The sequence below is a fragment of the Hemitrygon akajei genome, chromosome 23 (genome assembly GCF_048418815.1).
Source record: "Hemitrygon akajei chromosome 23, sHemAka1.3, whole genome shotgun sequence".
Lineage (NCBI taxonomy): Eukaryota > Metazoa > Chordata > Chondrichthyes > Myliobatiformes > Dasyatidae > Hemitrygon > Hemitrygon akajei.
Genome location: NC_133146.1, coordinates 15,608,372 through 15,621,185, shown reverse-complemented (window position 1 = coordinate 15,621,185; position 12,814 = coordinate 15,608,372). Strand labels below are relative to the sequence as shown.

The 12,814-nt window shown below is 43.0% G+C and overlaps 1 protein-coding gene across 2 annotated transcripts in view; it reads right to left on the bottom strand.

Annotated features, from left to right (window-relative positions):
• zfyve27 (zinc finger, FYVE domain containing 27) overlaps positions 1–12,814 on the bottom strand; it is a 208,579-nt gene that overhangs the window by 150,314 nt on the left and 45,451 nt on the right. For both annotated transcript variants that reach the window (XM_073027028.1, XM_073027029.1), the window contains exon 6: positions 3,909–4,039. In XM_073027028.1, coding sequence (XP_072883129.1) covers positions 3,909–4,039 — 131 coding nt within the window. The remainder of the gene's footprint in view (positions 1–3,908; positions 4,040–12,814) is intronic.

The window sequence follows — 12,814 nt, the reverse complement described above, 5'->3', positions numbered from 1 at the left end:
AACAGGTCCACAGCAGATGCCACCTCATTGTCTCTTCACACAACATTGGAACATCTGGACAGCAAAGATGCATACGTCAGGATGCTCTTTACCAATTACAATTCAGCATTTAAAACCATCAGCCCCTCAAAACTAATCAGTAAACTCCAAGACCTGAGCCTCAATACCCCTTTGTGCAAATGGATCCTGGATTTCCTCACTTACAGACTTCAATCAGTTTGGATTGGCAAAAACATATCCTCCACAATCTCCATCACTACAGGGATGTGTACTTAGCCCCCTACTCTACTTGCTTTACACCCATGACTGTGTGGCTAAGTACAGCTCCAACAAGTTTGCTGATGGCTCCACTGTTGTGGGCCATATCAAAGGTGGTGATTGAATCTGCACACAGGAGGGAGATTGAGCAGTGCCATAACAACAACCTCTCAGTCAATGTCAATAAGACCAAGAAACTGATTGTAGACTTCAGGAGAGGGAAACCAGAGGCCCTTGAGCCAATAGTCATTGGAGGATCAGAGGTGGAGAGCATCAGTAACTTTAAATTTCTGGGTGTCACCATCTCAGAGGACGCGTCCTGGACCCATCATACAAATATAATTGCAAATAAAGCACGACAGCGCCTCTACTTCCTCAGGAGACTGCAGAGATTTGGTATGACATCAAAACCTTGTCAGACTTCTGTAGATGTGTGGTGGAGTGTGTCAACTGGCTGCATTACGGTCTGGTATGGAACCAACAATGCCTTTGAGCAAAAAATCCTACAAAAAGTGTGATGCCCAGTGCATCACAGATAAAGCCCTCCCAACCATTGAGCACATCTACATGAAACATTGTCATAGAAAAGCAACATCCATCACCCAGGCCATGTTCTTTTCTCGCTGCTTCACCAGGTAGAAGATGCCTCAGGGCTCACAGAACCAGGTTCAAGAACAGTTACTACCCCTCAACCATCAGGCTCTTGAATAAAAGGGGATAACTACACTCATTCTATTCCTGGTGTTCCCACAACCAATGGTCTCAGTTTAAGGACTTTTCACATTCATTATTTATTGCTATTTATTTATATCTGCATCTGCACAGTTTGTTGTTCATTGATCCTGTTCTATAGATTTGCTGAGTATGCCTGGAGGAAAAAGAATCTCAGGGTTTTATGTGGTGACACATATATCTGCTCTGATAATAAATTTTTCTTTAATTTGGACTTCCACGGGCTACCCGCAGCACTTTGTTGGGTATGCCGGTTGTTAGCCCAGATGAGGCATTTCACTGTATGTTTAGATGTACACATGATAAGCAAATCTGCATCTATTCACTGTTTTATTAAGTGGCTCGGTACTGTAGATAGACAATCTTTCTGCGGAAACAATATATCAGATATATTACACTGAATTTCCATCTGCAGCTTAGCTACAGACTGAGCACTAATCTCCCATTTCAACAGTCATCAGATACTATGAAATAGAACTTTGCACCAGCAAACTTTGAAAGCAGATGAAGACAAGAACCACTAACCCTTTCCAAAGCATTCTCCCTTACAAATAAGACTGGTGATTACAACCACGATAATTGAGATGGATTAAACAGCAATAAATTTCAGCTCAAAGACATCTATTAGATGGTATTAGCCTGGTGGATGCCAAAGCACCTGAAAAAAATTATCTAATTCACTCCGTGAATGAGTGAGGTGATTAGATGTCCACTACCTATTTTTGTTTTAAATTTAGAGATACTGTGTGGAACAGGCCCTTTCAAACCAATGACCACACTGCCCAGCAACCCACTTATTTAACCCTAGTCTAATCAGGGCACAATTTACTTTTTAAAAAAAAATTTTCTTTTGTGGTTTATTTTTTTATTGAAGTTCATCATCAAATGAACATTTCCATAAGACCTACTAACCAGTGCATCTTTGGACCATGTGAAGAAACTGGAGCACCCACAGGAAATCCATGCAGTTCACGAGGAGAATGTACAAACTCCTTACAGAGGACACTGGAACTGAAATCTGAACTCTGAAATGTCTGAGTTTCAACACTGTTTTTCTACCTGCTATGCTCCATGGCGTCCTATTGCCAACCTATACCAGTGAAGCAAATTTTGAACCATGGGATATAATGAGGAACTGCTACATGCTTGCACTTGTAGAAACGTGGCTCCAGGACCACAACCCACTATCAATCTTCAGGCCACACCACTCAAGGACTTGGGCTAAAGTTATTTTCTTATGACTGTAAGTACTATTATAATTGTATGTGTCATGTACTAGATGTTGAATCTTGGCCCCAGAGATACATTGTTCTACTTAGCTGCACAAATGCGTATAGCTGAATGACAATTGAACTTGAACATCCCACCCTGCCCCCAAAGGGAATGGAAGTCTCGTAAACCATCAAATTCAAGCAGGATGTCAGGAAAGTAAATTAAGAGAAGTGAAAAGCATATCACAAGCATTTACACTTTCTTAAATAGTAAAAATGTAAATAAATATGGCCCTCCTCACTTTCTCTGCAGCTTAAAATCTATTCCATTTCTCATTCTTCTGGCGATCTAAGTATTTTATTGCAGCAATTACGGAGAGTTAGGCAGGTCCAAAGTGAGTTAAGGTGGCATACAGCAAAAAGGAGCTGAGTTTAGGAATACGGAGGTTGCACAGGGTATGAGTGAGGCAATACCTGGAATGTTGTGTACAGTCTGGAGGCAACCAAAGGAGATTCACCACGCTAATCAACACCTAGACCCACTAACACCAGCTACCACCACCACCATTTCATCATTTTCTGTTAGTGTCACCTTACATACAGACACTCTTGTACCTAGGATCACCTTATGTACAATTAATGTACATAAGCAATCTTATGGATTTATTTTTATTGTGCTTTTTATTATTGTGTTCTATACATCTTATTGTGGTTTTTTTTCTGCTTCATCAGATCCAGAGTAACAATTATTTCATTCTCCTTTACACTTGAGTACTGGGAAAAAAAAATTAAACAATCATGAATCTTAATTCCTGGGATTAAAGGGCTGAACTATTAAGAGAGGCTAGGCAGTTTGGTTCTGTATTTCTTGGAATTTAGAGGATGAGGATGACCTTATTCAAACATACCTGATCCGACAGGGTAGGTATTGCTTCGTAGCTTGGTATGTTCTGTTTTGCTATGCTCTGTGTTGTTCTGCTGAGCATTATAAACATGCTGTGTTTATCACACGTACATTGAAATATACAGTGCAAAGAGTTGTGTGCGTTAACAACCAACACAACCCAAGGATGTGCTGGGGACAACCCACAAGTGTGGCCATGGAATATGTGCTGACACTTGTAGGCTGCCTCCAGCACATCCCTGGGTTGCGTTGTTTATTAACTTTCATTGTACATTTCAATGTACATGTGATGAATAAGTCTAAATCTGATCTGAAATGGAAATGTTGGGAGAGTTGTAAATGAGGGGATATTACAACAAAATAAGGGAGCAGTCATTTAAAACAGAGCTACATAGAAATGTCTTCGCCCAGACAGAGGGAACCTCTGATATCCTCTGTCCCTGAGGGTGGAGAAGATCAGATCATTAGATACAATTAATATTTGAAAGATTAAATAATGGAGAGTTATGAGGAACTGGCACACAAGAGAAAATTCCTCAAAGTAGCTAAACCATTATTATACCGAATCATAGTCTAGGTTTGAACAGCCAAGTAGCCATCTCTGTCCAATTTCCCAAGTTTTTTTGAGAAGTTATTAACCTAAAAACTAACTCTATTTCATTCTCCACAGGTACTGCCTGACTTGCTGAGTATGTCTAGGATTTTGCTTTGATTTCAGATTTGCAGTATCTGCTGTTTTTGCTTTCCTGTCTCCTTGCCTGAACCCAGCAGGTCTGTGCTGTGGTATCTGCTCAGCTTCTTACCTCTGGAGTGCTTGCTGTTGGAGTCACATCCTGGTTTACAGCTCCTTCTGACTCTGCCACTGCGTGCTCCTCTTCAACCACTGGCGCTGGCCTCAAATTCTGCAGCAACGCTCCCTTGTAATCTTTAATTACTGCAGAAGCAAAGCAAGAGAAAAGAAAACAAAAGGATAATTAGAAAAGTAAAAGATAACGTGGAAAGTCCACAATTTTTTCAAAGCACTTTTCCTTTTACTTGACCCCCCAAGAAAAACATAATTTTAAGCAACACAAAATGTTGAAGGAACTCAGCAAATTAGGCATCTATAATCAGTTGAAGTTTCGGGCCAAGACCCTGCATCGGGACTAAAAAGGGTGAAGGAGCAGAAAAAAGTGGAGGGGAGGGGGAAGGAAGGAAGAAGGAACTTAAGCTGGCAGGTGACAGGTAATAATGGGTGGGGAGGAAGAATGAATCTTCTGGTGGCTCCAAATATGCACCCATCCCAGTAAACTATCTAAATTACTGGGCTTTGTAGATTTGTAAAGAGATCCAGAATTGACCCAACAACTGAGAAGGAACGGCAATGCATTTCCAAGTCAGCGTGGCATCTGGCTTGGAGGGCAACTTCCCAGTGGTGGTGTTCTCCATGCCTTTACTCCCGTGTCCTTCGTGCCCTTGGAAGGATGGAGAGGCCACCAGGCAGGCTGCTACACCCAGCTCAAATGGTCACCTTGATTGATATGAACCAGTTGGACAAAGAGGCCTGTTTACACGCTCTGTGACAGTGACTCACAACAATCCCACTAACACAAGAATCAATTCATCAGTCCAATGTACCCTTTCTTGGCTAAGATGACAAAAATTGGTCTGTAGTTTCACTAAGGCACTCTGAGTGTGCTATTGCATAAAGGTCATTGCATTCAAGACCTAGGACATAAATGCATGAATATTAGCTTTCTACAGCAGCAACACAGCACGTTATAAACATACATTACTTGCGTTTAAACTAATGTAAATTATATATAACTTACAAAACACATAATTCATGTTAATTTAAGTTTATGTAATAAATGTAATAATGCAGGCTGAGGGAAATACACCAGGAGGTAGTGTAGTGGTTAGCTGTCCCAGGTTCAATTCCCACTACCTGTAAGAAGTTTGTACATTCTCCCCATAACCATGCAGGTTTCCTCCAGGTGTTCCAGTTTCCTCCTACAGTCCAAAGACATACCAGCTGGTAGGTTAGTTGGTCATTGTAAATTGTCCTGTGATTAGGCCAGGAATAAATTGGTGAATTGCTGGGCAATGCGGCTTGAAAGGTCGGAAGGGACGATTCCACGCTGTATCTCAATAAAATAATTTTTTTTTAAATGGTGTTGGGGGTTGTCAGGTCAGTTCAGGAACCTGATGGCAGTGGGGAAGAAGCTGTTGTTGAACTTTTGAGTTGTGGGTACTGTTGAAGAACTCTGGCTGGGGTGGGTGGTAGTGTGTGCAGAACGAGCCAAACCATGCAAACGTGCCCACAAACACCAAGGGTTCTGCAGATGCTGGAAATCTTGAGCAACACACACAACTTGCTGGAGGAACTTAACTGGTCAGGCAGCATTTATGAAGGGGAATAAACAGTTAATGTTCAGTCCAAAAATCATCTTGATGAAGGATCTTAGCCCCAAACGTCAACTGTTCATTCCCCTCCACAAATGCGCCCACCTTCATTACATACAATTGAAAACAAATAGAGAAAATCTTGCATTCTTTGACACTGACCAGGATTGGTGCATCAGCTGATTTCAACCAACAAACAATCTTCAACCAGTTCCAACCCAACACAATGTGGGATGAAGCAACAAAGGATCTGGAGGAATTTGGTAGGTTGAGTAGCATCTGTCGAAGGAAAATCTGTCCACACTTCAGCTCAAAACCCTCCATCAGGACATGCATGGAGTTTTAAATATAAACACACAAGAGGTTCTGCAGATGCTGGAATTCTTCAGGAACACGTAAAATGCTGGAGGAACTCAGCAAGTCTTCCCACTTCCATTTTCATTTTCTGCCTTCTGCCCTTTTCCTTTCCAATCCTAATGAAGGGTCTCTGCCGGAAATGACAAATGTTTATTCTCCTCCATAGATGCTGCCTGACTTGCTGAGTTCCTCTAGCATTTTTTTGTGTGTGCACTTGAGTTTGATTGAAGTTGTGTCAACAACAGCTACTGGCCACCGACTCCATAAAAAGCAGCAAGGAAAAGCAATGTCAGATCAGATCAATAAAATCATTAATGAAAATGTCCTCGGCTCATTATTATCATCAGGGAGAAGGTACAGGAGTCTGAAGAAACTGATTTAGGAACAGATTCTTCATTTCTGCCATCAGACATTTGAATGGTCCATAAACTCATGAACACAACCTCACTATTCACCTTTGGAACGATTACTTTATTTTTTAAACACTACTTCACTATTCTTCTTATACCTCTATTTCATTTTTTATCCTAACATAGTATTTTTAATACCTTATACTCTTACAGTGCTGTCACAAAACACCAAATTTCACATCAGTGATTAAAAAAAAACCTGATTCTGACAAACAGAACACCAGATGCAAACCTGAGGGAACGAAAGAGGAAGAAGAGCTTTACATTTAAGCATTTTCTCAGAAACAAACTTTAAGACGGTAAGGGAACAGGATTTGAATCTTGGGAATCAAGTATTCTCCCTGGTGACTGTGCCGAGTCCCCAAAGAAAATGTAGAACACTCCACAGAAGGAGAAACATGCTTTTCAAGCATTTAGGATTTTCATAAACACCAGAGACTCTGCAGATGCTGGAAATCCAGAACAATATGCAAAAAGTGGTGGAGGAATTCAGCAGGTCAGGCAGCATCTATGCAAATGAATAACCGGTTGAAGGAGAAGTGGAAAATAATTCTGTCTGGACAGCCTCTAACCTAGTGGTCGCCAACCCGTCGATCTTTGAGACTTTCCCAGTAGATCCCAAAAAAAAAGAAAAAGAAATACACAAATACTGTTGAGAGATTGTTTCCGGGTTGCGGGATTTTATTTCCGTTCTTTCTGCCTGGTGCGCATGCATGTAGCTCCCCCGCCACGCACTACACAGTGTACCTCAGTGGTCCTCAGCCACCAGGCCGCAAGGAAACGATATGAGTCCAATCACCTTGCACTTAAAGACAAACCCGTTGTGTTACTTCAGCGGAAAAAATGTGAGCAAGCGGGACAGCAGCTAAGTGCCGACAGCCGCGAAAACTAAATTGCGGAATAGACTGGACATAAGGAATCTGCTTCGAGTATTGCTGTATTCCGGTCGTGTTTGACCCCCCCCCCCCCCCGCCCGTCAGCCGTTCCTGCTATATTCCCGTCGTATTTAACACCACCCCCCCTCGTTAGCCGGTCCTGCTGTATTCCCGTCATGTTTACCACCACCCCCCCCTCCGTTGGCCGGTCCGCAAGAATATTGTCAATAATAAACCGGTCCGCAGTGCAAAAGAGGGTGGGTACCCCTGGTGTTTAATACATTATTTCTACTTCCGGGTTGCAGGGTTTTACTTCCGGTCTTTTCTGCCCTGGTGCGCATGCATGTAACTAATCGATCTGGGGTCGATCTTGCCTCTCACTAAGGCCGAGGTAAGGGATCTTGGGCTTAAAAAGGTTGGTGACCACTACTCTAACCTATGGCATGAACATCAATTTCTCCAGCTTCCAGTAATTTTCCCCTCCCCTTTCAATCTTCTTCAGTTTCTCACTCTTGCCTCTTCTTCTCACCTCCCCCTGGTGCCACTCCTCCTTCCCTTTTGCCCAAGGTCCTCTCTCCTCTCAGGTTCCTTCCAAACCAGTCTTTTGCCTTTTCTACCAATCACTTCCCAGCTTCTCACTACATCCCCCCTCTGCCATCTACCTGACTTCACCAATCACCTTCTATTTTCTCCTCCTTCCTCATTCTGGCAGTTTCCCCCCATCCTTTCCAGTCCTGATGAAGGGCCTTGCCCTGAAACATTGACTGTTTATTCATTTCCGTAGATGCTTCCTTACCTGCTTATTTCCTCCAGAATGTTTAGGATTTCCGTTTTTGGACCTCCAACACCCAGGACAATTGGCATCATTTAATAACAGTCCCAGCATCACTGCACAGACATTCAGGTCCACTAACACCACATACTCCAGGGGCTCACAACAAATGACCCAAGCAGTAACTGAAGCCTTTTCGGTGACCCTCTGCAAGCAGCCTTACCCCATTTGCCACAGCAAACTGAAAGCAGCCACACAAGTAGGGAGGGTGGTACAGAAAGCATATGACATGCTTGCTTTCAATGGCTGGGGAGCTGAGTACAGGCATCAAGAAATCATACTGCAGTTGCATCAAACATTGATTAGGCTGCACATGGAGTATTGGGTGCAGTTCTGGCCACTACATTACAGGAAGGATGGCTTAGGAAATAGTTCAGAAGAGGATTACCAGGATGCTACCTGGTGTGAGCTGAAAGTAAGTTCGGACAGAATTGGGTTCTTTCCCCTGGAGTATCAGAGGCTGAGGGGAGACCCAGTAGAAGTTTATAAAATTGAGAGGCAGAGATAGGGTGGGCAGTCAGAATCTTTATTCCCCCCACCCCCCAACCCAGGGTAGAAATGTCAAGAATTAGAGGGATAGCGTTAAGGTGAGGGGGGAAGGTTCGGAGTGGAGGATAAGAGGAGACTTGATAGAGGTGTACAAGAATGTAAGAGGTATAGATCAAGTGGACAGCCAGAGACTTTTTGCCAGGCCAGGGCGGAAATGCTAATGGAGGGGACATAATTTTAAGGTGACTGTAGGGGGAATACAAGACGCAATTTATTTTTCTTTTTTTAAACAAACTGAGTGATGAGTTTTTAGAGGCAGATGCAGTAGGGACACTTAGAGACTCTTAGACGGACATGGATGATTAGATTGCGGAAGCATTAGATTGATCATGGAGTAGGTTAAAAGGTCGGCACAACATTACTGTGAGCATTGTGTTACTGTGCTGTAATGTTCTACAAGATATGTGGGGCAAGTATACATTTTTTTTAAAACACACAGAGGTGGGTGCCAGGAATGAGCGGTCTGCCAGAGGTGGTGACAGAAGTAGATACGACAGTGGTGTTTAAGAGGCTGCTGGATGGATACATGAATATGCAAGGAACAGAGGGATAGGGATCAGATCCAGGCAGAAGAGAATTAGTTCAATTCAGTGTTGTCTGGTACAGAGATAGTGGGCTGAAGGGCCTGTTCTTGTGCTGTACTTCTCTAATTTAAGACGGTACACGGACAGTTGAGTCCTGGGATGTTCGTGAACTATTTTAGCGATGACGGTTAGTGCAAGCCCAGCAGCTGCCTATATCTGCAGGTTAGACATTGAACTGGAAACTGCACACGCCGAGGTTACACAAGAATCTAAAAATGTGGTGCTCGCGTTTGCCAAGTGATGCTGCTGGCACACACAAACCCTCTCGGAATTGAAGTATAAATGTAAGATTTCCATTCAGATGGAAACATTTATGTACAAAGGAAGGAAACTGCAGGCCAACTATAATAACGTCCATTTATATAGCACCTTTAACACAGTGAATTAAGAAAGCCCCAAGGCACTTCACTGGCATCTGACCAAACGCTCCTGGTGGGGGTTTGGAATTCAATGCCTGACATGGTGGCAGAGGCAAGAACTCCATGGTATATTTAAGAACCTGCATAAGTGGTTAAAAGGTAAACACAAGAGATTCTGCAGATGTTGGAAATCTTGAGCAACACACACAAAATGCTGGGGGAGCTCAGCAGGTCAGGCAGCATCTATAGAGGGGAAGTAAGGCCGAGATCCTTCGTCAAGAGCGCTGAAGGATAAATAGCTACCAAATGGGATTAACCTCCAGTCCATTTTGACCAGCATTGTGCTTCCATCTGCATCATAATTTTTTTATTTACAGATGCAGAATGGTAACAGGCCCTTCCAGCACAACATCCTACGCCACCTAATTACAATCATGTGATCAATAAACTCACTAATCCGTACATCTTCAGAGTGCAGGAGGAAACTGGAGCATCTGGAGGAATCCCATTCCTTCATGGGAAGAAAGTATAAACTTTACAGATAGTGGCGAAAATTGAACCCAAGATGCTGGTGCTGTAATAGCATTATTCTAACCACTACACTAGTGTGCCACCATTGTTTGAAATAATGCTTTAAAGAAAGATTCAAAGTTCATTTATTATTAAAGGACGTATAAATTATACATCCTTAAGATTTGTTTGCTCACAGATAGCCACGAAGCAAGAAACCCAAAAGAACTCAATTAAAGAAAATAAAAGACCAATATCCGAAGCACAAGAGAGAAAAAAACCAAAACACAAGTCATGCCAACAACTGAAGCGAACGACACTCTGAACCAAATTGATTTCTCAGATCAGAACCCCAGAGCAGCCTGGAGTAGGCCCAAAGCCTCGGTATCAGCCCATCGTATTAGCAGGCATGGAGCACAGCAGCCAGGACAGTCTTCATAGCCTCAGTGCCACAGAGAGAGGAATGACCATTACAGAGAGCGAGCAAAATCGGCTCTCACCTTGGATCCTGACACCAAGCCTTTTCTTTCAATCTGGGACAGCGTTTAATTAACCAGACAATGGAACAGTAGAAGGCTCCAGCGCCCTGGAGAGATGACCGAACTTTGCAAAGAGTTAGCAAAATAGGCTCTCTCCTCCAATCTGGGCCGCCGTTTAAACTGTCTAAACAGCTGATCGTACCTGGCACTAGGACCCTGATATTGCAAAGGCGCCGTAGTCTAAGCCCCAACCCTACAACATTCTCCAGGCCCGGATTTTGCTGCCCAATCTGAAGCCGCTCTCAAGTTCTCCAAATCAGCTCAGCGCCCAGAGTGATCCAGCCTAACACCAGGGCTAATTGTATGGGTATCAAATCTCCTCTACCCGGGCCCCAGCTTCTCGGTGCTCAGAGCAATTCTTCCTCACACCCAGGCCAGCTGCACAGGCATCAGAACTCCATCTGCAAAGATTCTGCAAAACACCATCCTGGCTCATCTCCCAAACTCGCCTCACCATCACTTGCCCCTTCACTGTTTGCATGATAATTAAACACAATTTACCTCAGAAAAGGTATCTTTGGTGATGTTCTTAGTCAGATTTCTTAACTTTTTAGCTACCTGTGAGCTGTCGCACACATTCGGTAAAAAGCACGAACATGAAAATACTTACATGGATGCTGGGACAAATGGCCAAAGACTTGGTTGAACAGATGTGTTTTAACAAGTGCCAAAAGTGAAGGAACTTAGGGAGGAAATCGCAAATTCCTCCTGTGCCTCAACACATTGGTGTTATTAAAATTTGGAAAAGTCACAAGGCCAGAATTGGAAGAGAGGGGTCAGGCAGACTAGGATGTTATTCACTAGAGACAACAGTAGAATTGAGGAGTGATAATATAGAGGTGTTTAAAATTGCAAGGATCACAGATAAGGTGAACATCTCCAGGGTTGGAGAATCAGGAACTAGAAGGTATGGGTTTTAAGCTGAAAGGGGAAAGTTTTAGTAGGAACCTGAGAGGCAAATTTTTCACCTTGAGGGTTGTACATAAATGGAACAAACTGCCAAGGTAAGGCATGTACCTTAACAACACTTGGACAGCTACATTTTAGGAAATGTTATTTGGGATATGGGTCAAATGGGTCCAGCTTAGATGGGAATTTTGGATGGCATGTTAGGCTAAAGGATCTGTAAACTTGCTGTATTACTCCATCACTAAATGTCTTACCCTGCTTCCTGAAGTTGTAATATTTAGTTCCAGACCTCAGCCAGGGAAAGAGATCCTAAGACTGCAGCACCTAGGAGCAGAATTAGGCCATTTGGCCCATCAATTCAATCACAGCTGATTTACTTACCCTTTCAACTCTATTCTATTTCCTTTTTCCCATAACCTTTGAGACAATTACAAATCAAGAATCTGTCAACCTCAGCTTTAAAATATACCCAATGACCTGACTGCTACAGCCACCTGTGGGACAATGAATTTCACAGACTCACCACAGTCCAGCTAAATAAATTACTCTTTATTTCTGTTCTAAAGGGATGTGCTTGCACTCTGAAGCTGTACTCTCTGATACTAGACTCTCCTATTATTGGAAACATCCGCTCCACATCTACTCTATCTCATCATCATATGTGCTGTGTCGTATAAAGTAGGCGATCACAGTCTCTAACCAGGATTGTTCTTGGGAAATTGTTCTACAGAAGTGGTTTACCACTGCCTTCTTCTGGGCTGTGTCTTTACAGAGCAGATGACACCAGCCCGGTGTCAGTGGTCACACAACCAGGACTTGTAATCTGCACCAGCTGCTCATAAGACTATCCACCATCTGCTCCCATGGCTTCACGTGACCCTAATTGGGGGAGGGGAGCTAAGCAGGTAATTCACCTTAGCCCAAAAGTGATTTGCAGTCTCACTGAGGGACGAGGAGCCTTACACCTCCTTTGGTAAAGACGCAACACCACCCCGCTAACTAAAACTCTGTCTAGGCCTTTTAATATTCAAAGCGACCCTCCCCTCATTTTTCTACACACTAGTACAGGCCAGAACCAACGGGCATCTTCCTCCTATATCCAGACTGTCGAGCCCCATCTGAATTTTATGCTCTTCAATAAGATCCCACCCCCATTCTTCAAACTCTAGTGAATTCAAACCTAGCTTCTCATTAAGAGACATTAAATTGTTAAATTGGCTTACTATTACCATATGTACTGAGACACACTGAAAATCACACTGTTCATTCAGATCAATTCATTAAAAAATTGCAAAGAAGTAGATAGGAAAGGCAGAGAAATATGGGCCAAAAGTGGGAAAATGCACCAGCTTAGATTGTGGGCGTGGATTGGGCTGGGTCATATGGCTTGTTTCTGTGTT